The sequence below is a fragment of the Streptopelia decaocto genome (assembly GCF_964273445.1).
Source record: "Streptopelia decaocto genome assembly, chromosome: 6".
Classification (NCBI taxonomy): Eukaryota; Metazoa; Chordata; class Aves; order Columbiformes; family Columbidae; genus Streptopelia; species Streptopelia decaocto.
Window position 1 is genome coordinate 62,271,060 of NC_138660.1, and position 25,222 is coordinate 62,296,281.

At 45.5% G+C, this 25,222-nt stretch overlaps 1 protein-coding gene across 5 annotated transcripts; it reads left to right on the plus strand.

Annotated features, from left to right (window-relative positions):
- The first annotated feature begins 302 nt into the window (after nucleotides 1–302).
- LOC309440899 (histamine N-methyltransferase-like) lies at nucleotides 303–25,021 on the plus strand. Of its 5 annotated transcripts, XM_082055118.1 has the most exons (9): nucleotides 303–319; nucleotides 799–950; nucleotides 9,168–9,295; nucleotides 12,202–12,398; nucleotides 13,306–13,358; nucleotides 16,207–16,314; nucleotides 19,890–20,020; nucleotides 20,580–20,673; nucleotides 23,760–25,021. In XM_082055118.1, exons 4-9 carry the CDS (start codon nucleotides 12,262–12,264, stop codon nucleotides 24,113–24,115), a joined length of 879 nt encoding a protein of 292 aa, XP_081911244.1. In that variant the 5' UTR covers nucleotides 303–319; nucleotides 799–950; nucleotides 9,168–9,295; nucleotides 12,202–12,261; the 3' UTR covers nucleotides 24,116–25,021. The 5 variants fall into 5 exon arrangements, with proteins under 5 accessions (XP_081911244.1, XP_081911247.1, XP_081911246.1 ...); XM_082055121.1 differs by lacking the exons at nucleotides 303–319; nucleotides 9,168–9,295 and adding an exon at nucleotides 1,617–1,700 and having other exon boundaries at nucleotides 782–950; XM_082055119.1 differs by lacking the exons at nucleotides 303–319; nucleotides 799–950 and adding an exon at nucleotides 9,053–9,069.
- Nucleotides 25,022–25,222: the final 201 nt, after the last annotated feature.

Sequence of the window (25,222 nt, forward strand, 5' to 3'; positions counted from 1 at the left end):
TTGGGCTTGCCTTAGTCTTTATCTGCTGTTACCCTTTCTGTGGTGTGTGCTTTCATTTTCACTTCTTCCTGGGAATTTTGAGTTTTGACTCATTGTTACCCAGATTTGGTTGAGTTTTTTTCCTCAGGGGGATTTGATTTGGTTTGGTTTGGTTTTTTGTTAGCGTGTCACAGCTGGGAGGGGACAGTGGTAGCTGTTCTCATGATTTTTACAAAACATATCTCTAACTTGTCCCTGCTTCCTATCTACCACACCAGATGTGGCCACACTCTGTCCTGCAGCGCTCAGTCTGCTGTGTGCATTCTTCAGGAAAAATTAGGTAAGGGAGGCATAAACTCTTGTACTCAGCTGGATCAGAGGGTTCCCGTGAAATCTGCTGCCCTTCAGATGTGAAGAGACCCACAACAACTGCTCCTGCCCCATTTTCCTGAGGGTGGGTCATGCCTTGGGGAAAAAGCTGTAGAGTGTTGGGAAAAAAAGCTGCGTTTTGTGTGTGTGCTGGGATGAGTCTGATGGACACGTCACGGTCTGCTTGAATTTTTAATTGACAGACGGTGTTGCACTATCAGGCACCCCCAAAAATAGCAGTGCCCTTTGCGGAGGTCGTGCCCGGGTGCTCGTGAAGCTCTAGTCAGGGTGAGACATTGTGCGTAACAGCAGGTGGCTGGAACAGGGCATAAGATCAGGGTGTGTTGTTTGCAGGCTGAAATAGTGGGGAAAAAGCGTAAAAAAACCCCATCCCCAGCTGCCCTGATGATTTTGACGTGTTTCCATGTTTTATTCACTATGGCTGTGCAGATGTTTGCCTCTGGAAAGCCAGAGCTGGACCACTTTTGCCTTTTCCTGCCTGGAGGTGGGACGCTGCGGCTTTAACCCTGGGTTACCAGGAACCGTCCCACAGCCTGGGGATACAACCACAGGTTTCCCTCCTCCACACTCCAAACGGCACAGTGAGTAAAGTCCATCCACTACAGCAAGATGGTGCATTTTTTTCAACTCTGTCTTTGACATAACTGCTACGATTTGATGAATTTCAGTTTGCTTTGCATTTTTGTGTACCCTACTCATCCTTGCATATCCTAACCCAAAAGAAATTCCCCACTGCCCTCCCCTTCCCAGTTCCCCCAGAATCTGGATGTGGCTGCAACAGGGAACAAGCATCTGTACCAGGAGGTGAACTCCTGTCACTGAAATCAGGGCCAAATCCTGAAGTCCTTTACTTACTTGCCCTTTTGTCACCATTAACTTCACCAGGGGTTTGACAAAGCAGAGATAAATTGAAACCCAAGTAAAACACTGACTATAAGCCACAGAGCAGCCTCATTTCAGGACAGAGATTGCAAAGAGGATTCCTGCTCAATAAAAACATGAATACACACATATATATATATAAGGAAACTCAGAGGCTTTTGTCTGTGAGAAGATGAGAGGTGAATAGGGATCAAAATAACAAGATGGCAATGTAGCTTTCTAATAAAACCCTGACACCTTTTAGAGTAACTGGTCCCGGGCTTATTTATTCAGGAAAATAGCTGGGAGTTTAAATAACTTGCAATATAAAGCCTGCACAAAGGAGAGAGTGGGCAGGCTGAGTCGGATGTGTCGGTATCTTGCAGGAGGATATGATGCTTGAAAGAAGCGGTGACACATGGAAACTGCCTACAATGGCACTGGCTGGATTGAGACGAGAGATAGAAATGGTATTAAAAAAAAACTTATTACAAGCAACAGTTGTAGGCCTGCAGGGCAGAAAGGGAAGGGAGAGCATTGCGATAGATAAGAGGGATGAGTGAAAAGGCAAGGGCACCACTCTGGGAATGGCAATTACTTGGGCTGCGACAGGAGAAGGAGCTCAAAGGATGCGATCGGGAGCCACGGGTGGCTGTGGCAGCACCGAGCCACCTCCTTCCACGTCCAGTCCATACCAGGCTGCCTGCAGACACCCCTCGCAGCCCCTTCTCCTACTCCTCACATTCCAGAAACTTCCTTTTTAGACTGAATTCTTCACGTCTGGCTTCAGTGCGAATGAAGACATCTTCACTTTAAAGGTTGAGGAAACCACAAGCATTTCTTTGGGAATGACTTTTTGCTTTTAGGGAGGTTTCAGGATGGGCTTTTCGGCATCCCTTGCCAAAACATGAGTGTACTCTGCAGGGATGAGCTTACCAGTCAAGGCTCCCCTTGGCTCCAAATTAAGTTGTAATTAAAAAAAATATGACAGCACTATCCATTAAAATCTGTTGTAGATTTTCACTTGAGCGATGTTATAGTACTGCATCGTGGGCTTTTGCATGATCCATGTACCTAGTGCTAGCAAGGAAGCAGCGGTTTTGTACTGATATTTCACCGTGACATTCCACATTTGCAACTCTTTTTTGGCAGCAGGTGGTAAGCTCAGCTCTGAAACTAATATACTAGTTCAAACTGCAGTACAAAACGTAGTACAAATTAAAGCACGGCTGTGCTCAAAGCCAAGCTACAGCGTGGCCGTACGAGGCCCTGGCGGGTCACAGACCATCTCGCTTTTGAGCCTGAGTAGCAGCGTCCAAGGGTCCGGTTGCATGTGACAGTAGTTGGCCATAACGTCTGGAATTAAAAAAAATACTGAGATCAGTTTTGCAAAAATTTCAGCCTGTTTCTGTGGTCCTTGATGCAGTTTGTGTTGTGGTTATGAGTTACACGGTACCATTAAAACTTACCCTGCTGTGTGTGCTCGCTGAAAGTCAAGGGCTCATGCAGCAAGCAGCCCTCCATGTCCATCCATCCAGCTTACAGGAGTAGTTGATCTTTATTTTCCTTATTCCTCCACCTTTGACCCATTGTTAGGCCTGGGAGAGAGCGACTGAAATAGAAACGGTGTGGCCAAGTGTCTCCTCCCATGTGCGTCCAAAGCTGGGGCAAGTCTGGGGCCGCGCGGTTCCCCTGAGAAAGTGGATTCTGCTGAGCTGGGTTCCCACGCGGGCGGTCTGGATGTTCGCTGGCCCTCTGTCACCAACGAATGTAAATTCATCAGTAACCTGTGAGAACATATCATCGTAATGAAGTTGAAAGGACAAAGACTCGGGTGTTGGAAGAAAAAAAGGCAAAGAAAAAAAGACAAAGGCAATTGGCTGGTATGGGGGGTTTGGGTGCAAATCCTCATGTTCAGGACACCCTTCTCTGTCCCAGGAAGCAGAAACTCTCCAGAAGGACTTATGGATCATTTTAGATGCTCAGTATAGATAGGTTACTACAGTGATTCAATGCCCAAAATGGTGCGTAGGCTCAGGGCTGTACAGACACCAGGTACTGACAGCTGCCATCAGGCCCCGGATCCCAGAGACTCAAAGATAACGAAACGGATTTTGTCAAAAGGATATTCTTGGCAGGTCAGAATAATTTAAAAGCTGGGGTTTGGTATGAATGCCGGCTTACAAATATCTGAAGTGTTCCTAATACATGGTTTTACAGTGATCTTAACGTGAGCATTTTGACTATGAGAGCCGTCCGCGGCTGCTGCCATCAGAGGGGAGCAAGTGTATCTAAGCCGTTTCCAAAGCTTATCATAAGTTCCCACAGGAAGAGATATGAATGGCACGAAAATATTACACTTGAAGCAGAGAGATTTAGGAGGCAGGCGAAGCACGCCGAGGAGCTGCGAGCGGAATAGGCAGTTGTCAGAGGACGCTGCGGCGGTGCCGTCAAAGCCCCGCGTTGACGTGTCGGAGCCCGAGTGACAGACACATCAGTGCCATGTGCTCAGGGGGGTGACGGCTTCCCGAAGAAGAAAGCCCTTCTAATTTCGGTTGATTGCTTTTCAAACGCGGCTCGTTCAGATCCTCTTCGTCGCAGAAGCTCATTAGGGAACAGCTAGAGGGGGAGGTGAGGGGAAATTAATAACACGGAAGGTGCCGGTTGCAAGTGGATGTTCTGCAGATATCAGAAAGACAGTGATCTTCTGAGCCAGGAATATTTGTTTCGGAATAAATAACAGACTGTTGCTGTTACAAGTGAAAATGATTTAAAACACGAGCAGGCGCTAAGAGCTGCATGTCTTCTGTATCGCTTCGTGCCTTTATCATCAAGCTGCAGCCTAATAAGGTGGGTTTGAAGCTCCACTGAGTACCAGGGGTGGCCCCATGTGGCACACACTGGAAAAAAATGTTCAAAATGGTGTTTTTCATTTATAGGTAGTTGGGTATTTTGTCAGTTCTGTCCTTGTATGACTGCAACTTGAAAAGATAAAATAATTATTCCTATAAATGGGTAAAATGCCCTAAAATTGGGGTATTTTTAATAATGAGTGAATGGTTGTTGCTTGTTAAAACCCATACCTGCCTAGAAAACTTATCAGCAGCAAAAGTGGCAAAGAAGTGGCAACTTCTCTTCCCTGGCATAATTCTGCTTTCCCCTGACATCAATAACCTGAGCCAGGTCTTTGCCGAGCCCTTCACGCTTCTCCAGCACAGGAACTGGTTTCTTGGCAGAGATTGAAGTCCCAAGGGAAAAATGAGCTGGATGCTGCTCAGGGGCTCTCGTGTCTGCTCCGTCGCTGCCTCGTGGCTTTGCAGGACGAGAGCTGTTCCCTCCGGGTCATTTCTGGCAGCATCACCTTCTACCAGCCCTTTCTGGTAAGTGGTGCCAGTTGGTGAAGTTGTTCACCGTCCTTTACCATCTCCAAACCCAGTAATGAAACCCCAAACACAATAATGAAATCCCTTGCCAACATTTTTAAAATTTCTTTCTGAGATAAATTGAATTAAGAGTTTCAGTTTCAAATTACTTACAGAAATACTCTAAAAATTATTCTTTTTTTCAGTCTGGGAATAGAGCACTGATTTGTGTCACTAATTACAACCCAGAAGTTTGCAGTGGCGCATAATGAGATATTTCAAAAACAATCTTTGATTCAATTAACTTCAGGAGGAGGGAAAAAGCAAAATTATTTTAACAAATGCAAACATTTGTAAAAATTGTAGTCCGTTCCTCAGAAGTACTTGGGAAGATAAAGCAACATGCTTGTTGAACAAGGAGTCCTCAGCAGCAGGTTCGGGTTCAGCCTGTTGCAGTCGCTCAGTGTCTTACAATGACAAAAATGAAAGTACAGTCAGGTGTTAGTTAATTTTTGCTGGTTTAAAGGAGGGAAGTGCCTGCGGGGATGAACCAGTTGTGGTGTTTTGAGGGTGGCCATGGTGGAGAGGGGCTGGGGAGCTGCACCCCTGTTGCGAAGAGCCGTGGCAGCCCGGAATGTGAAAGGCTCAGTTTTAAGGTGCTGATGCTTATGCTGGGTCTGAGGAGGAAGAGCAAAACCTCACCCAAATCGGATGGGGAGTTCTTGGGGTGCAGCCCTGGGGAGCGCATCCCACCCGGGGCTGCTGCACCTGCCAACCCCCAAAAGCTGTGTTGAGGATGGGGGCTGTGCAGACACGGACCCCTCAGGTGAGGCAGAGACACGCTGTGCTGCAGCCCCCAGACACCCCGCTTTGTGAGGGCTGCAGCTCATGAGCTGCAGGAGGGAGGCGGCAGCCGTGGCCTTGTGTCCGTCCCCGCTCCCCCTCCAAGGGACGTCTGCACCCGGGGCTGTGTGTATGTGCATGCAAAGCTTTGGAAATTTCCATTTTAATAAAAGCAACCTTGGAGGAGCATGAGCAATAACCTGTCTGCTCTTTGGCACTGACAGTTCGGTTGTCCTGTAAAATGAGATTTTGCTACCCCAGCGCAGCGATCTTGTTATCAACTCCAGCTTACATTGGCGTGCTTTATTAGAAGACAGGAGAAATAATTCTTTAGACATTAAGCGACGTCTAGCTTCTGCTTTTATCGGGCTGGCTGAGTGTGATTAAATCAGATCCAGAGGTGAGCCAAGTAAACTCCTGGGTCTCTGGACTCAGATATTGGGTCCATCTACACATGCTTTGAATTCTGGTCACAGGATAGAGATTGGGTCTTTCCTGGCCAGCCTTTCCAACTCCTGCTGCCTCTTGAAAATCCAGTTTACTATATCTGACCTATGTATTTTTGGCTCTCGGGTTTTATTAAGGCAGGGGGGACATTACACACGGATCCATCCTCTGCCTGTTCCCAAGCTCAGTTTGCTCAGCTGTGACTCCAGGCTTTGGTCCCTGCTCCAAAAGTGACAGATCTTCACCCAAGCGACAGGTGCTGCAGCCATGCACAAAACCGATGGGCTATTTCGCCGCTCCTGTCCCTTCCAAGGTAAAATCAGTATAACACAGCTTCATGCCTTGTAATCATCTGTCTTCACATGTAACCACCACTGGTCTGTGCCCATCTGTTTCGTTAATTTAGGTAGCACTTTTCATCTCTGGAGGTATCAGTTGATGAAGCAGTTATCACAGCTCCTCTAAATCTTCAGTGGATATTTCAGTGCTGCTGTTCCATTCCCACTTCTGCTGTGGGACCAATGAGGCTGTTGGAGCTTGTGGATCAGCACAACGTATGGGAAATAGAATCATAGAATCATTTTGGTTGGAAGAGACCCTTAAGATCTTTGAGTCCAACCATAACCTAACTCTGGCACTAAACGATGTCCCTACTAAGAGCCTCATCTATATGTCTTTTAAACCCCTCCAGGGATGGTGACTCCACCACTGCCCTGGGCAGCCTGTTCCAGTGTTTTCACAAGCCTTTCTGTGAAAATCCTGCTGGTTGGCCACCCCAGGAGCATGTGGCAGGACACGTCCCCTGCACCTCCTCCTTCAGTGAGGGCTGGCTCCCAGCATCGCTCCCAGCACTGCTGGGAGAAGAAATTATAATGATTCCTTTGGACCTGGACTGTAACTTTTAACTTCTTTCTGCTCCCTCCCAGAGTACGAATTTTCAGCCCAAACCCACAGAGATGTATTCCAGAGAAGGAAATAATCTGCAGATGTGGACTGTTCCCAGCTCGTGCCTTGCTTAAGGGTCCAGTCACAACTAGTCAGATCTTTGCAAGGTTTCTGTGTGGACTTGTTTTACTCACAATTTGTATTTTAATATTATACCACATCACTGTTGACCAAGTAGCTACAGAATTGTGAATTGTCCCCTGAGCTGTCATGACAGGCATATAGATGAGGTTCTTCAGGACATGGTTTAGTGCCAGAGTTAGGTTATGGTTTGACTTGATGATCTTAGCGGTCTCTTCCAACCAAAATGATTCTACGATTCTATGGCAGAGATGTTCAGTGCACAATAGCTATTATTTCCCAAATATTGATGCTGTCAAGGCTCGTGGGATTTCCTTTCAACAACTCAGCCTCTTGCCATCCCGGACAGTCCTGTACATAGGAGGATGCATGGCAAAATGGCACAGCGAGGTGAGTTTTCTTTCCTTAATATTGATGTTAAGCAGCGTAAAACCACACTAATGAACAAAACCATAGGTCCGCCGGAGGGCTCCGTGACCAGCTTCTCTGCAGGATTTCATTTTGCAGAGTGACGCCAGCCCCGTCCTGGCTCCTGCCCTTCGCTGGGCTCAGCACAGCCCTGCCCTGGGCACGGCGCTGCAGCACATCCTGCAGACACCCTTGGCAAGGGAGGGTGCTGGGGCAAGGAAAGGAAGGTCTGGGCAATGGTGCAGCACCCTTCCTCCCAAATTACCCCCTGCCACATCAAACTGAAATGGCTGAAACTTGGCTTAAAGCTCACAGAATGTGTCACTGGGGGAAATTAAAGAAGGAAATTAACAGCAACTTCTTTTATTTTCATAAAGCACTTAAAAGCACCAGATGCGTGTAATTTTTATTTTTGGCTCTCTAAACTTAGACTTCCCTATTAAATGGCAACTGGCACTTGGAAAACTCATTTTTAGTGGCTTGCAGAGGGAGAAAACCACGGGCCAGATGCGCCGAGTTTATTTTCTTTCAACCAACTTGCATAGCCGTAGTGCTGCCAATTAATGCAGATTTCCAGGACTGCAAAGAAGACCAGGAAAACTCCACTGCCCTTGCTGTTCAGCTGTGTTTGAACAGTGCTGCTTGTCCCCGGTATGGAGCCAGCACAGGGCTTTGCACGGCTGCCGCTGCTGCAGGGTTTGCACCCGCAGCCAGTGCTGCCAAATGAGCATTAGCTGGGACTCTGCAAGCGGAGAGAATGCGGCTTGGTGTGTGGCTGACAGAGTAGCTGCCGTTTCATTTTCCTTAAAATGCCACTTGCAAATAAAGTCATGATCGCCGATTTGAAACGGCAAAACACTCGTGGGGCTTCTGGTCCCTCCTGCGTGTCCTTGGCACCTCTCTTTGCTGGGGGACCAGCAGAAGGTACTGAAACACAGTGGCCCCACAGCTCTTGGCTCAGTCCTTCACTCCGAGAGGTTTGGAAATGGTGCCGTGTTTGAAGAGAAAAAAATGCAGTGGGTGTTTCCTTCCCACACAGTCATCGTTCTAGCTGAACTGTTTTAACTGTTGATAGGAAATCTTTATGTCAGTGAACTTTCAGCTACATGTTGAACAACAGTTGTTCTTCCTGTAACCGTGCCTCTGAAAGCATGATTATTAATATTACTAGTGTTATTTTATATGAATTTTGCAATGTGAACTGTTAATTTCTCCATTAATTGTTCGTTTGTCCAACTAAGTCCAGAAGGAAAACTTCTCGTTTAAATTCAAAATATTCCTTCTCACTTAACATAATGGAACAATAACTAATTTAAGGCACACAGAGGGCAAATATTTTACTAGTGCTCTGAACACCAGAACTCAGCGTGATAGCAGACATGGGTCAGTGCTTGTGTTCCCTGGGATAAAACTGCTCCTAGCAGGGCTGTGGAGGGTGCACACAACTTGGAAAATGCTTCCGATTGCTTAAGCCCCGGAAAGTAAAATAAGCAAAATCTCAGCTGCTGGTGAGAAAACGAAGTAAAAAGCAAAGTAATCTATACCACTATAGGGAAACTAAATGATACTGTACATCGCCATATGCCACACACTGAGATAATTATTTCCAATTTGTCAAGAGCTGCATTTATTACATACCAGTGGCAGGGCTTTGTTTTTCACCCAGGCTCTAATTAACACCTGAGCAGAGCTCTGTGTCTGAACGCTCCCAGGGGGTTGGTGGCCGTGCCAGGTGTGTCCTTGGGGACAGCAGGTAGGACCACGCAGAGGCTGGGCACGGCGGGCAGGGTTTAAGCTGTCCCCTCAGCCTCTGCAGGCAGCTGGTTGGGATCTCTCCTGCTCCGTTCCCAGGCAGCAAAACCTCCTCGGTGCTGCCACGTCGCAGCCCCGGGGGTGGGACGGCAGCAGAAGGTGTCTGGCCGGGATCGCATCCCGAGCATCGTCAGCGTGGGAGCCCAGGAGGCACAGAGCGCTCACACGTAAGTACGGCCGCCTGCGAGAGGAGCAGGGGTGACAAACGGCATTGAACTCCTCCAGGAGGGATCCCCGCTTTGCTGGCGTTCGGCAACAAGACGTAATCCTGTGCTAACAAGCTCCTGCCTCAAACAGCTTACAGCTGGGGGCACGCTCACTTTGTTTTCTGGCTTCACGGGGAAGGTTTAAAGGGTTTTATGGGGAGTTTAAAGCAGGTTTAAGTCTGCTGGCGCAGGCGCAAACCAGGGGTGGATCAAGCAACTGCAGAGTAAACACAGAGTACGTTTTCAAGACTCCTCAATCTTTTTAGAGAGCTATGTATGAATTTGGATTATCACTGAAGGAAACATGCCCAAGTGAACATTATTATCCAAAAGTTTATATCAATCAGCCTGATTCAGAAAAAAAATCCTTCTCTTTACTCTTTTTTAAAATTAACTGGCTGCAATTCAAGCTGCAAAACACATAATGGAATAAATGGGGCAAATTCAAACAGCCAAAAGCGTAATGAAATAAATGAGACAAATTCCTTGAACTGCACCTAACGCAAAAATGAATCTCAGCTGCTCATTAGAGACTGACGAGCAGAGGATGTCAGCAAATTAAATCACAGGAAGTAGAGGGAGGCATAGAAAAAAGGTCAATTATTTGAATCTCCTCTTATTAACTGCAAAATAGTTTTTTCAAGACTGAAGGTAGCAAACTATGCTAGTGACAAATGGCTCTTTATGCACTTAAAGTAAAAAGGGAGGAGTAGGGTAGAGCACAGGAATGGGTAAACAAGGAATGTATCACTTCATTTTTGGGGTGGGTTAGCAGTAATTCTCACCTGATGCACATCCAGGTGTTTGCTTTATTACATTCTCTGCAAAAATTTATACTTGTTTTCCCCAGGTTAATACATATTTTTCTGGGGATGTGAGTGTCCCCATGCCACTCCAACCAGCTCTCATGGGCATCAAAGAACCCAGCAAAGTTTTTAAAGCTCTCCCATGTACTTGTTACCAGGCTCTTTTCATCATCATGGTTGTTTAACAGACTTGATTTGGGTGTTTTTTCCCCGAAAGCATCCTTGCTGCCTGTGGCGCTAAGGCACAAACGGTGTAGTGAAAGCCAGGTCTGCCTGACAGTGGTGTGGGTGGAAAATCACACCTTGGGTCCTGCTCTGGAGGTTGCTGCTGGACTTTGGGACTGCCTCAAGGACAGCAATTAACAGGTGTTGCTAATTGGCCCAACAGCTCCGATAGCAGCACATGCTGGAAGAGGTGCATCACCACCAACCTTCACCATCCATTCTCCTGTGGGAACCTTTGGGATGTGTGGAGGTGTGGCCCATGGGATGCAAAACCAAAACATGTCACAACCTGGATGTTTTCTTTGGCATGAACAGCAAAGGAAGGTGGGAAAAGCCAAGTAGCTCACGTTATCATTGCAAAAAGGAACAGGAGAAGGAGGAGCTGGGGAACTGCAGCTGCTCAGCACAATGCTGTCCCGAGAAATCATCCTTTGAAAAAGAGTGAGCACCAGAAAGAGAATTAGGGGATGGCAACGTGGAGATGTCAGGGAGAAATCGTGCCAAGCCCATCTTTGTGCTGGTGCTGCAACTGTTCCAGCGTACAGGGGAGAAGGAGGCTTTGGGGTTGGCACCATCTTGCGTGACATAAGCAAGCGAGGAAGATGTGGCCTTGATGAGACAGCTGTTGGGTGGCTGGAAAACTGTTTGCACAGTTAGTCAGAAAAGTTACCAGCAGTTCACTGCCAGAAAGGGAGGTCATGACAAGCAAGAACCTGAGGCTGATACTCTTTCAGGCTTCCGTTCATGATTTGAGAAAGGGACAAGACTGTTGTTATTCCACGTGCAGCTGGGAGGGAGTGGGAGCACCGCAGAGGACAGAATTAGAATTCAAAGGGACAAGAGAAGTGTGGAAAAAGCCCATGGTTTGTATTTCAGTGGTCACACTGGTGAGTGAAGGGAAAGTACGTGAGGCCTCAGTGGGGTGAGGGAAGCCGTCCCAGATGTGCTGGCAGCTGGGGGACATCAGCGGGTGGGAAGTTTCGTCCTCAGCTGCTGCACTTCAACAAAAGGTCTTGGCTGGAGACAGTCCAAAGGGAGCAATAAAAATAACGAGAGGTGGCTGGGACATAACGCCTGCGAGAAAGACTGAATGTAAGAAATGTCCCTTGAGCCCAGGGACCCACGAGAAGGAAGGGGAGCTCTTTCACCTTGTTAGAACAAGACAAGACAGACTTAAACTGCAGTTTAGGAGGGGATGAAAGCATCCTTGTGCACTTTTCAAGGTACAGCACATCATTTCCCAGCAGCACGTTTTGCCACCCCACTCCCAACCGTGTAAGCTGGGTTTAGCACAACATCCATTCCAGTAACTCACGTGGCTTTTGTGAATTAACTACTTAGCCCATGGGAATCATACCATTATCTTCAGAGGAACTAGAAAAATAAAGAGTGCGTTTATACGGTTTTTATTGTTTTCACCCCACCATCAGCATTCTCTTAAAGAACATCAAAAGCTTAAGAAAACAGAGACATCTGCCAGCATCTCTGGAGATGTGTGTTGTACTTTTTTCTAATCCAGACCAAGTCTTCGGAGCCTCTCCACGCCGTCAAGAAACAGGGAATTTTTCTTCTATTTAAGAACCATCTAAAGACCCTTTTACTGGGTTTTAACAGAGCCCTGTGTCAGCAGAGTTAAAAAAGGCTCGCATTTTCTCTGCGCAAATTAAGGATGATATGTTACCCTTCACTGCTCAAACCTGATTTGCAGCTTCTATCGGCAAATTGCATAATACTTTTTAAAGTGCTCTAAGGTGCAGTAGCAGGGTCAAGGGCAAGGAGCAAAGTCCATGTACATGCTTGCTTTTCCCTCTCTGCTGTTTGTTACTCATTCTCTAGGTCTGAAATAAGAGCCTCGGGGAGCAACCTGTCCCCTCCTGCAGCCTTCTGACCGCCAGCATGGCCTCACCCATGAGGAGCTTGCTCACCAACCCCACCAGATACCTCCAGGCTTTCCGCCTCTTCCTCGCAAATTCAACGGAGCACCAGTGCATGCGGGAGTTCATGGAGCGGCAGCTGCCGGCCGTGATCGCCAGGTGACGGGGAGGTGGCCACGTGGAGCTGGGGGACAGCCTGGTGGCACCGTCCTGCGGTGGGGATGGGCTCGGGGGGCTGCCTACCAGAGGCAGATTGCCGTTCCCTGCCGGCCGCCCCGTCTGTAGGTGTCCGATAGGGCTTGGCTGCAGATTTCATTGATATACGCCGCTGAACGGCTTTGGGACAGAGCCTGCCTCGCAGGGAGCAGATAAGGCTGAGTTGTTTCCTGGCGTGCTCGCCCCACATCAGCTCTAAAATGCAGTAACAGATAGTACATTTCAACATGCAGGTTGATTGAAAGCATCTTTTTAAATGCAATCTGTTCAGGTAATATTTAGGCTGTCTCTAGTTTGTGTAAATAATGCTCCCGCTTTGCCTGCCGGTGCATGTTTTGTGCTGGACTCCCGGCTTCGCAGGCTGGCTCGGGCAGCTGGGGACAAATGCTGGTTCTAGGGAAACCCTTCTCCCAGCCCAGGGCTTTATGACTCTGCCAAAGCCTCGCTAAGGGATTTTAATCACATGACAGTCTCTCTTCTTCCTCCCCATTTTGCAAAATGTAAAACTTCTGCAAATAATATTTAAGCTGCTGGTCTAGACTCAGGGAAGTCTCTAGTCCTTGAAGCACAGACATGGAGAAGGTGCGTACTTGCTGCTGCTTGTATGCACTTGTAATAAAAACAGAAGTCCTCTGCAAATTGCCAAAATGCCTGGAACAGGAATCCCCAACAAGCAGAGTTCTGAATCTGATCCCTCCTGCCAGCTTGCAGGCGTGCCTGTACACGTACACATTGCATTTGATTTCGTCCTACAGATTTTAGTCCTCATGGGGTCTCAGGTGCTTAACAAAGTGGATGTAACCCTCTCTACTAGGCAGCTTTCCCAAAATGTATCAATAATGTTTTTCAGTATTGGAAACGAGAAGCCTACAATCAATATTCTAAGTGTTGGTGGTGGAGCAGGTATGCTATAGACTTCAGTACCGCTTTTACCTTTCTTTTTAATGAGTAGATTACATTTACAAAAAGGAGCAGAGCAGGAAATAAGACTTTTCTTGAAAGCTCAGCTCCAGGGCCAGTTGGCATTAGCTGGTGTGTGGCCACACACCTAAAAACAGCTCGTGCCTCCCCATCCCGATTCTTGCATGTCCTCCTTGAAAAACCTCCTTGTGCAACATTGCTCCTTGAGGCCAGAGAAAGGCTTGAACTGCCCCATAGTGTTTCTACGCAAAAAAGAAGTGCCACGATGCCTGTATTCCTCAGAATATTTGATTTTTGCTTGCATTGCAATTATTTTACTCTGTAGCTATTTAGTGGTGTGGTAACTTCCTGTCAGTGCTGCCTCCTGCCTGACGGCCTCGCCTGATCTCTGTCCTGTCTGTATGTCCTCACTGACCATCCTCATTGCACAAGCGCCTCCTGGAGCTCCTGCCCCCCGAGACATTGGAGCTGAACAGAAGGTCCAGAGAAATCACAAGAAATAAGTCTCTTATCTGAAGTTCACTGGGTAGAAAAACAAGACCAGTAACAAGTGGCACCTCATTAAACCCTTGCTTAAGTTCTTGCTTAATTAAAGCCTACGTTTTCTAATTCTGCTCTGCCCATTAAGGCATCAAACTTGAATTTCATAAGAATGGTTAATTTAGTTCAAATGCTTTAGTCATACCATCTCCAAAGACTAATCTCAGCTTTGTCAATCTTTCCTAATAAGTAAAAATAATTGTATGTAAATGATGGGTGTTAGTTATGAAACAGTATGACAGAGTAGGAACATTGCTCTCCAAACAAGGGAAACCAGTCTTCTACCCCAAAAAATGTTTTTAACAGGAAGACTCTGCTTAGTGAGGTGCTTAGCTCCCTAACCAGGGACTTAGCATGATGGATATTCAGTTTCATGATGTAAAAAAACCCCTACGCCACCAAACCCCTGCTCCTCGTGGGCCCTTAGGAGGTCCCCGCATCCCCCAGCCGACCCTGCTGATGTGGGAGGGCAGGGATGGAGCTGCTGCCCCAGCCCGGCTGCCCCCGGCCTCTCAGGGAAGGAAAACATTCCATTTCCACTTTTCCACCCCGAGAGACAAGCAAACCATTTAACGTAGCATCATTTCCCATTACACCCCCCCATCGACAACGCCTGCCTTCGCCCGCAGCCTCTGCCTTATTAAGTTCACACTCCAGCGCGCAGCACTCTGTACCTTTAAAAACCATAAAAGCCATCAACGCTGCTATAAAGTAGCAACTGTGCTATAAACTATCCCGTTACGTAAAATGTTTAATTAGAAACTTAATGGCGAACATAGTGGTAGCCTTTAAAAGGTAATTGTGTTGGAGAGTTTAAATAATTTGGATAGCCTAATTGCCAAATTGTTGATAATGCAAGCTGCCACAGATCTGACTGTAAAATGCCTCAGGACACTTGTTTGCATATAAAAGAGCTAACCGAAGTCAATTAAGGCTGTGGATTAAATTATGAATCAAAAGGGTGGTTTTTTTTAATGGTTAAAAACAATACAAGGGTGGTTTGGCCATAGTAGGGTGGAAGGGAATATATTAACTTATCTGCATATGGAAACACAAAATCCAATGTTTTTTTTAATCAGGACACGCACAGCCTTTTCAAAGGGCTAATCCGTTTTACAGAAAGTTGGTAACACAACCAAAAATCAAAAATATTGCAGTAGTTCATTCAAAATTCTGTGTTCACAGATTTTGCCACATCAGTCTACAGATGACTGACTTTGCTCTGATTTTTCACTGAAATACAGCGTTTGCAGTGATAGCAAAGATACTGCTATTTCTGCTCCTTCAGAAATTCAGTTTTCCTCACTCTAAGAACATGCTTGCACAGATGCCATGTATATTTCGGTGTTATTAATTGTTTTAAGAAAGACACGTAAGTCTGAAAACGTTGTACTCTGCCTCACTTAATTTACTCTTCTATTATTTTTTCTACCTAAAATTCATTCAAGCACAACAAGCAGAAGTGAGCCCTAAGAAACCTAAGCAAACCAGAGTGATGTTGTCCTTGTCCCCATGCCTCCATCAGGAGCATCTTCTCCCTGAGCTTTCTATACTGTGGGTGAGGAAAGGTGGCCAAGAGCAATGGCAGCTCTTTCTAAATTTTGAAATGTTGGATCTATTGGTACTACCATTGCTAGAATAATTGCATCTAGCCTGAACAGTATCCAGAGAGAGCTGTTTCTCACAAAGCACAGTCAGCTCTGGAGTGTTCTGTAAACAGATGAACATTAGTGGTATGTGCATTACTCATCCTGCTTGTGGAAAAAGTCACAGTAAAGACAAACAGACAGGAATGCTGTTTCTGATTCCAGCATAAACACACATTCTCTTCTCCCTCACCCGCGTGACCTGGTAACGAGTGAGACACTTGGCTGAAAATGCTCTTACTGACTCCAAAGAAATTCTGCCAGGTCGGCTGGTGGCTTGAGACCATCAGACCTGGTACCGTCGGGTTCATTTAGGATCTTCCCTGGGAGGTGTGATCATGTTCAGAAAATACGAGGTCAAGCCACAGGCGCGACTGTGTCTGGTTTTCCCTTGGCACTGGTGGTGGCAGAGAGGAGGAATGAAGATAGTTGGGACTGATATTTAATGTTTTCTCGAATCCTAGAGCTAAACCCTCAGTGGCAATCTGCTGAGAATACAAAGAAGCGACGTGTAGCTGTGTGGTACATTTTCTATACGTGAATGGCAGGCATCAGTCTTCAAAACTGGGGATATGATGGTGGTGGAGAGAAGTTTTACCTGAGCTTTGTTTTCATCTTGAGTTTTATGCTGTCTGCTTCCCTAGGTGAGATTGACCTGCTGATCCTCTCAAAAGTACAAGCCAGTTATCCAGGGGTCACCATCAACAATGATGTGATAGAGCCAAGTGCTGACCAAATCTCCAAGTACAAAGGTATTTTTACATTAAATAAATTAAATTTACATTAAGTACGCTAAATGCATTAAAGAGTTGAATGCTGGACAACACCATATTCAAATGCTTTCTTGTCAAAATTGGTTCAAAAAGTCATGCTTTTATGCTTTTTTGCCATCATTGCTTTTCAACAATGTTCCATCTTTCATTGAAATCTTGGTCTCTCACACTGCAAAGAACTCTGTGTGGCAAACGCCTTGGACTAGATGGACTTTAAAAGGTCGGAACTAGTGGGGGATTGTATGGGAATAGAGTAAAAGCTCCACATTTCAGAAAGCTTTTCTCCCTCAGCTTGCACTGAATCAGGATCCTTCCTCAACATCAAAGGGAAAATTTTAGTGTCTCATGGTAATTTTCGCGTCTCTTAAAAATCGTTTCCAAACCTCACAGTATTGCTCTAAATTAGTTACCATACTTTGAATTGGAAAACATGCAAAGGAAAACAAGATGGATAGGAAAGATTTTTGCTGTGTGCTTCACAGTTTAGAGCTTTGTTTCCTTCCACCAGCCCAAAGGTCTGAGCGATATTCATGAAGGAAAGCCAAGTACTGAGTGTTAGCAGGGGTGCTTTGGTCAAACTGCTCTATAAAGGGAGTATTAAATATCAATCCACTGTTTGATTATCACTGGATTAACACCTACCAGGCTTTACCTTAGCAGGTAATTATGGTCTCGTATGGAGGTGACACCAGCTCCACCGTTCGGGCTGTGAGCTGAGTGGAGGTGGCAGTAATGAATGAACCTCGTCAGCAGTCTGCCTTGTTGGAAATGCTCCAAACCGTAGTAAATACCAGGCTGCAAAACCACACTGTAAATCTCCAGCTTCTACTCTTGCTTAAGTCCTTAAAAATGAAGCATTCCCAGTATGAAGCAACTTGTGGAAGTCGAAGGGAAAAAAGAAACAGTAACAATCCCTCTCTCCCTGCAGTGAGGGAGTTCAGAGTCACTGGGAACACCAAAGTCTCCCAGGAAATACATTATTTTTTTTATATCTATCTCTGTATTACATGGACTTGATCTTTGAAAAGATGGTTAGTGCAGAATCGCAGAAGCTTTTACATTGCTCAAGGCTAAGTTGGTGAAGGATGGGCAAAAGAGCATCTGCTTTGTTTATAGCTGCTTTGTTTACAAGACAGTTTGGGCACTTGCACATTGCATTTCTGTCCTGTCTGGGCCATGGGTCATGGGCTATGTGGGACTGGTTTTTCTTTGAATCTTCCTAATGGTCCCACAACCTACCGCCAATTAACTGGCAGCCCTATTCCACTGCAGTGAGTTTCTTTCCAAGAAAAATTAAGGAAAATATAAGACATTGTCCTTATTTTAAGTTTCATGCTAAACTATAAATGAAATATTCATCTGAATTTCTTCCTTTAAACTTTCTTGTTTAGTAATTAATCATGTCCCCAGTAGGTATCATTAATTAGGTTTCTGAGCCTTAAGATTTTCCGAGGAGAATTGGGAACATTATCTGTGCCTCTGAGGATTCAGTCGTTAGGTTTTCTGCTTAACCAGATACTTTCTCCTTGGGAAGGAGAAGCCAAGAGAAACTTCATCCTGGGAAGTGCAGTGATGACAAACTGAGGTTTCTCTTAGGCCACGTTGTACGACGGAGGCTCATCTCAAAGCCCCATGGCCAGGCTGGGGCTTTCCTTCATTCCTGGTCCATGTCCAGTTGGTGTCTCTTGGTGACCACGTTTGGAGTGTTAGTGGCCCCATATCTGAGCTGCGTTGCCATTGCCTGCACGGCACAACTCCAGCTTGGGCGGCACCCACCAAGGGCACACGACCGGCTTCTGACCCAGACAACCATCTGGGTTGAAATCAGGAGAAAATGGAGGAAAACTTTTCAAGGTGGTTAAGGTGATGCATTTTGACTTCAGATGAATCTTTGGGCAGAAACTTCCCATAATCAGAATGAGTTTGCCCTGTCTGAAATTTTGACTTTAAAAGCCCACCCTGGCAAGCAATTCAGTTTTCTTCCCAATGCCACCTCACAGCTTGTCTAGCAATTGAATTGAACCAGACTGCACAAGATTATTAGTGATGGTGGTATGAACTGCATCTGAATAAAGCCTGAGTTTAAAACAGCAAATTAAATCTGAACAGTAAGTGCTGGGGCCAGTGGTTGATAAATGGAAGCAAACAGAGCAGCATCCAGAAGGGGTGGACCCATTTCCAGTCATAAAAGAGAGCAGATAAGCATTGATGGAGCATTTCTCATCTGTCTGAGAGGGACATGTCCTGATCAGAGCCCAAAATGAGTAACATTGTGATGAGTGGTGTAAAGGCACTGGTCCTAGCAAATCATGTTGTTTTGAACATGTGTTCTGTAGCTAAGGCTCAGCCTGCCTTTGGGCCATTTAAGTTTTAAATTTATGTTAACTCCAGTGAAGCACAGGAATGGCATCGGGGTAGCTTTGCCCTGGAGCCATCCCAAGCACCAGGCAGGAGCACAGTGAGAAGAGCTCCATATGCCAGCAGATGGACATTAGTATTCCGGCATCCCCTAAATGATGAAATTGTCTCTCAGTTTTGCTCCCATAAAAAAGCAGAGAAATGCAGTGATGAGCCAGGCCCTTGGTATTACTTATTCCTTGAATCCACTTCTTCAGCTTTCTGCTTTCTTCAGTTGCTGAACGTGCATTGTATCAAGGTCTGAATACATGCCACATGTCACTCTTTGTACTAGTCTTTACTTTAAAACACTATTATCCCTTTTACCTGAAGCAGTGGGCCAAAACCGTGGGCTCTTGAAAAATCATTTGAACAGAAGCCAAATGTCAAGAGATGTGTCCTTGCTCATGGAGCAAAGCTCCTTCCCTCTCCCACCATCCCATGACACAGTCCCAGAGTGAGCCATTTGCTTTCTCTGCCCTTGAGCTTTTAATTGTGCTTCTCTCCAAAATAAAACCCCCTTTGATCCATCCTTGAGTTCCTGTGTGTATTTATTCACTCTCTGTAAAACCCTTTGCCATGGCCTGGCTTTGGCTCAGCCACATGAGTGTTGTGTGGAATCTGAGTGAAGGGACCATCAGCTCTTCTCCCATTCAGCATGAATGTGCTGCTCGTAGCTTCGGGACTCCGTATCCCAGCCAACACAATCACAGAATAGTTTGGGTTGGAAGGGACCTTCAGAGGTCATCTAGTTCATCCCCCCCATAATGAGCAGGGACATCTTCACCCAGATCAGGTTGCTCATGTTTTAATTCAGCTTGAGCCAGTCATGGGGAAGAGTTCCTTTTTTGTTGTTGTTTTGTTGGGTTTTTTGTTTGGTGGTTGTTGTTTGTCTTAATCAGGTAAAGATTAGAGGAGCACAAATGAGGGTGCAAAGACAAAAGCATCAGAACAGCTTAAGACTTCATCCTGCAAAGACCTTTACAGTCCCCTTCCCACATGCAGGCTTACGGTTTTAAATATTCCACTGCTGTGTTAAACTGGTACCAAAACCTCTATTCCTAAATGTGACTTTTGGATATATTAAAGGTCTGAATGGAAATCGGTCCTATATTTGTGATTGAGATAACTCTGTCCTACCTTCTTCTGTATTCCAGAGCGTGTGGCAGAGACATCAGGCCTCGAGAACGTAAAGTTTACCTGGCATGAGGAGACATCTTATGAATATGAAAGTCGAATGAATGCAGAAAAGAAGTCTAAAAAATGGGACTTCATTCACATGATCCAGGTAAAAGTCTCTGCAAAGTAAGTGTTGTCAAAGACTTGGCTGTTAAAAGTATGCATGAAGTATGTGACCTCATTATCCACTCTAAGGGGAAGAAAGGCGAGTTTATTTCCCTGTAATTTAAAGTACTTAAGCATAAGTGAACTGCAAAAAAAGAAAGATGAGTTACAGCAAAGCAGCTTTGAGCACAGTAGTCCTATTAACCAGGCTGTGGGTGGCAGTCAACTAAAAATACATTTTAACTCGAGTTTTCAAAGCTGCTTGTCCTCTCTGTGAAACTGCCTTTGTATTTCCAAGTTTACTGAAGCCATTACAAGCCATCTTCACTGCTAAGAAAGGCAAATCTCTTCATCTCAGGTTAATGAATGAACATGAGCTTGGTCCTGGGAGAGCTGGAGAGCAGACGAGGCAGTGACAGCCCTGAGCTTGCCCAGCATTGCACTAACGTGCCTTGTCATCCTCTTGCTCTTCTCTCAAGCTTGGTTTCTTTTACCTAGTGGTAACAGTTATAATACGCACCAGGAGTGCGCGGTATCTCTGTAAGCATCTCTGCTCTCTCCAGATGCTCTATTATGTGAAAGACGTCCCAGCAACTATCCGGTATTTCCACAGCCTCCTGGAAGCACAGGGGAAGCTCCTCATCATCATGGTGTCAGGTGAGAGCTGCTCCTCCAGCACTGCTCGGTTGGGCAAGAGCCATGAGGATTCAGATTGGATATTAGGAAACATTTCTCCATGGAGAGGGTTGTGAAGCATTGGAACAGGCTGCCCAGGAAGGTGGTGGAGTCACCATCCCCGGAAGCGTTTAAAAGACATAGAGATGAGGTTCTTAAGGACATGGTTTGGTGCCAGGCTTAGGTTATGGTTTGACTCAAAGATCTTAAGGGTCTCTTCCAACCAAAATGGTTTTATGATTCTATGACCTTTTGGGTTCCTGTGAGCTCAACGCAAGCCAGCTAAAAAACAGTGCACATTTTTGTTTGCAACATCCTATATCATCAATAGAGGCAAACTGGAGGACTAATAAATGGTGTCCACTCATCCTTGTCCATTGAAATCTGCACGTTGTCTGCATCTGTGGAGCTCTGTGCTGCAGGCTGTAAAACTGAAGGCTTTGTGAGCCAGCAAACCCATGCCATGGGCATAAAACATCCTTCTCTCACCCTCTGCCCTTGCCCATCCTTACAGCCTGGCCAGTGATGGCCCAAAGCGGGCAAAAGGGTCCGGCCCATGGCTCTCACTCGCAAAAGCTCCTTCAGCCTCTGCTACTTTGTGTAAAAGGCTTTTCAGGCTGGGCACTGCATCGTCTCCCTCCTGGAGACCTGCGGCATTAAGCAAACAGCTACGACAGGGCCCGGCTGTGCTGTACAGCAGGTGTTAGAGCACATATGGTTTATTTTCTTCTCAAACTGCCCATTTCCTTAATATCATCATTTTGGGTGGAAAACAGCATTCTTTAGGCTGCTTCAGATCTCCAAGAGATTCTCTGTGGTCAGTCCAGCAGGAAAATGAGGGAGCAGAGTAAATGACAACCTTCTCATACCATGAGCAAGGTATTCTAGAGATACTGCAGTCCTGGGGTCTGATTTGATTCTAAAAGCCTGTAATTTGCCTCACAAGCTATGGAAACATCTCATAGTTTCACCAGGGTTTTTAGGTGTTCAGAAGTTTCAGCTTAATTTTCTTGATTTTGGCCATGTCTGTGAACTGTATTGTGTTTGTTGTGTTTGTGTTCATGAAATGTCTGCAACAAAGTAGCACTGATCTGACCCAAATTTATTCAAACTATTTTTATCCAAAGTGTTTTTAGTTTAGAGTGTTCCAGTTCACTACAAGAAAACCATATTTATAATAACCTGACTTCTGTTCTTCTTTGACTGAACAAGAATAGATGATAATATCAAACTATTGATGATTACCTGCACATAGTTAACTGGAACTCTTTTCAGATTTTGCTTAATATGCCCCTTTTGATAGTCAAGAAAAGTGAATACAGGGAGCAATGTGTGTCTATTCAAAATTAGTTTTGTTAACAATCTGAATTCATGAGATGGTCTCTCTGGCCAGGCTACTGTGTGTTTTCTGCTGGAGCAGAATAGACAAGAAATTGCTGGGGCCAGCAAGAAAATGGGAGAGAGGAATAGGGCTCAGATAAAAGGGAAGGGAAAACCTTGGGGGAAAGAAGATACAGAGAGGGGAAGGAAGAAGTGCAATGAAAATGAACACTGAAGCAAAAAGAGGTACTGGAAGAGAAGCAGAACAAAGCTCATTTCAAAAAATGGAGGTAAAGTCATCTCCAACACAAACACATTAGGATGTGTTTATTAAAAACCAGTGTGGGAATAGGATTGATAGGAGAGGGCTTGGTCAGTTGGTGAAGGTTGCAATCCCTCCTGCTCCATCCCTGCCGGGAGAGCAGGCGAGTTGCAAGAGCTATGCGCTGTTATTTTTAACATATTTTAAAAAATCTGTTTACATCGCCTTGAAAACAAAAGTAGTGCCATATGCTGAGCCTATTGAGAGCTATTATAATAATGCTGCGTTCAGGTAGTGTATAATTGCTCAGCTCAGAGATGGCACTGAGTCACACAACACTGACACCAGCAAATTTTCTGCAATTAGTGCTCTGCATTCAATTTCCACCAGGTGAAAGAAAATATTGTAGCCTCTCTTCTAAACACCAAACTGTTTGACTATAAATAACTGTTTGCAGATAAAGCATTTGCAAAACCGCCAAGCAACTGGTTTTAGTAGTTATGGAGATTTATAGTTGTAACTCTCAAGAGCTGCTCATTAGGCTCCAAGTTATTTTCTTCCCATCCAGTCATTCTGGGTGATCCTTTTATAAATGATTTATAGAAGAAATGTGAAATCACAGATCCAGGGTGAGGAAAAATAAAGATGTGAAGACATATCTGGGGAGTTTTCAGCTTACCCAGCTGGTTTTCTTTGTAAAACATCCCTTGAGAAGAGCTGCGTGCACAAGCCTGGGCTTGGCATGGGCTCAGTTCTGGAGGTGATTGCAGTGCTACAGGAGCCTGTGCCTTCCTCATCCTTCATCTTTACACAACCAAAACACCCTTCTAGGTACCACTGGGGAAGTCTGCGTGGGGGAAGGGACAGCCCTCTTGTCACCCATGCCCAACAGCACATGAGCACAGTGGCAGCCAAGGCTGGAGTCCAGGAGGATGGTGCACCTACATCTCTCCATCCCACCCTCTTCTCCACCACACATCCAGCTACACAAGCAACACGACCATGGTTTTGCACCCCACATATATCACACAGCAGAGAGATAGTTTCCTGGTAATAAGTGTTTCAATGAAACTTATATGTAGCTTGACCATGACATACAATAACTAGGTGAAGCAATACAAGGGGATTTGATCTTCCCTGAAAGATATTGCCTATGTGCACAAAGGAGAGGGGTGCCACATGTTGGGAGTAGAAGGGAGGAGGAGTGAGTGCCCTGAGCTGTTCTGACCTCAGCTGGGGGCTCAGTGGGAGCTGCTGGAGCTCCAGTTCAGGTAACACATCCATCCCCTCCTGCAGCCCCCAGCCCTGAGGCACAGAAGCAGGGAGGCAGTTGTCTACACCATAGCCCAGGACATACATTCCAGCTCTGCAAAAACCCCACTCACAACAAGGACAACTGCTAAAACCCCCGCCCAGAGGATCAATAATTTCTTCAAATAGTATTTTACCTTATTTCCAAGCATTTTTCTGGTGGTTTGTCTCACAGAAACAAGTGCCTGGGACCCACTGTGGAAGAAGTATGGGAGTTCCCTCCCTTTAAATGATCTCTGCTCTTATGTTTCCTCTGCTGACATCAAAAGGATACTGGATTCAGCTGGGCTGAAGTACCAGCTGTACGAGCTCCCATCCCACATGGACATAACGAGCTGCTTTATTGAAGGGAACGAGGATGGGGAGCTGTTGCTGGATTTCCTGACAGAAACTTCTGAGTTTTCTAAAACTGCTCCTCCTGAATTAAAGCATCAAGTAATGGAGGAGTTAAAGAAGCCTGGATGCAGTGAAAAAAGAGATGGGAAGGTGCTTTTTAATAACAATCTGAGTGTAATAGTGATTGAGCCATGAGTTAACTGCTTCTTGATCCAAAGCAAATAGTCAGATACAAGTTAACAGCTGAAACATGTTTTTATACTTTATAAATGGCTTTGTTTACTTCTGTATTGATATATAATTTTTGGAGCCTGCTAAGAAATCAATATTAGTATCTTTTTATAAGTGAGCCTTAATACCCAATTAATTCTGTATTAATCTATGAATGTGTAACTCATTAAGCAGTTAACTGTGCTTTATCATATGGATGTTGTATAATCAGATGTAACTTGGACTGTCAATGCAAACACTGCAAAAACCTGACCATTTCCTAAGAAATAATCAAGAACTATATGTGGTTTCATCGTCTTCGTTTAAAAACTCTCTACAGATCAAATAAGCAAATGACAGCTTCTCGGAGCAGCTGGCAGGAGTGGAGGCTCAGAATGACTGAGTGGCTGCTCAGTGGGATTTCCTGAGCTCGCTGTGACTTCAGGATTCCACACTTCCAGTTATTGTGAGAGTGGCCTCACACCTTCTGCATGTGCAATGGTCCTGCCTCTACAGCCATCTCCATTTAACTGCACTGCTCCCCTTTTCCTGTGTTTTTACTCGATTTTTATGATATTGCATCTGCAGAGCGATTTGTGGAGCAGGTCCATACTAGCATTGCTAGAGCAAAGTGATTGAAGATGGTTGAGGCACAGCAGTGGTAACAACCACCCTGCAGAGGTGGAATTCCCTAGTGAGCCCTGGTGCAAAGCCTGTGCGAGGAACCAGCTCCTGCTTTCTGATGTTGTTAGTTAACTTTTTGATGTTGTTATTATTGGTTAATTGCACAAACCTCCTGGCTGCAGCGTTTCACTAGCCTGGCAGTAAGTGCTGTGCATGGCTTGTGAGCTTTGTAATGGCAAAGATGGAAAAATAAACTCTGATGCCAAACTGACAGGTTTCAGTGGGATTTGTTTCATTTTCAGTGGAGTCATGTCATGTAAATCTGTCCAAAATACAGTATAGGATGTTCAGCAAGAAGGTGTGGGGCTGTCTCCACTCCGGTAGCTGATACATTTGTTTTGCTAAATGATTTTATGGGTTTAAGAAGTGCTATTCTCTCTACAAGTCACCATGCATGGTGGAATACAA

Coding starts and splice junctions, on each gene's coding strand:
- LOC309440899 (XM_082055118.1), top strand. CDS start 12,262: ATGGCCTCACCCATGAGGAGCTTGCTCACCAACCCCACCAGATACCTC. Junction 13,359..16,206: donor AAGTGTTGGTGGTGGAGCAG/GTATGCTATAGA, acceptor CTGCTTCCCTAG/GTGAGATTGACCTGCTGATC. Junction 20,021..20,579: donor ACTTCATTCACATGATCCAG/GTAAAAGTCTCT, acceptor TGCTCTCTCCAG/ATGCTCTATTATGTGAAAGA.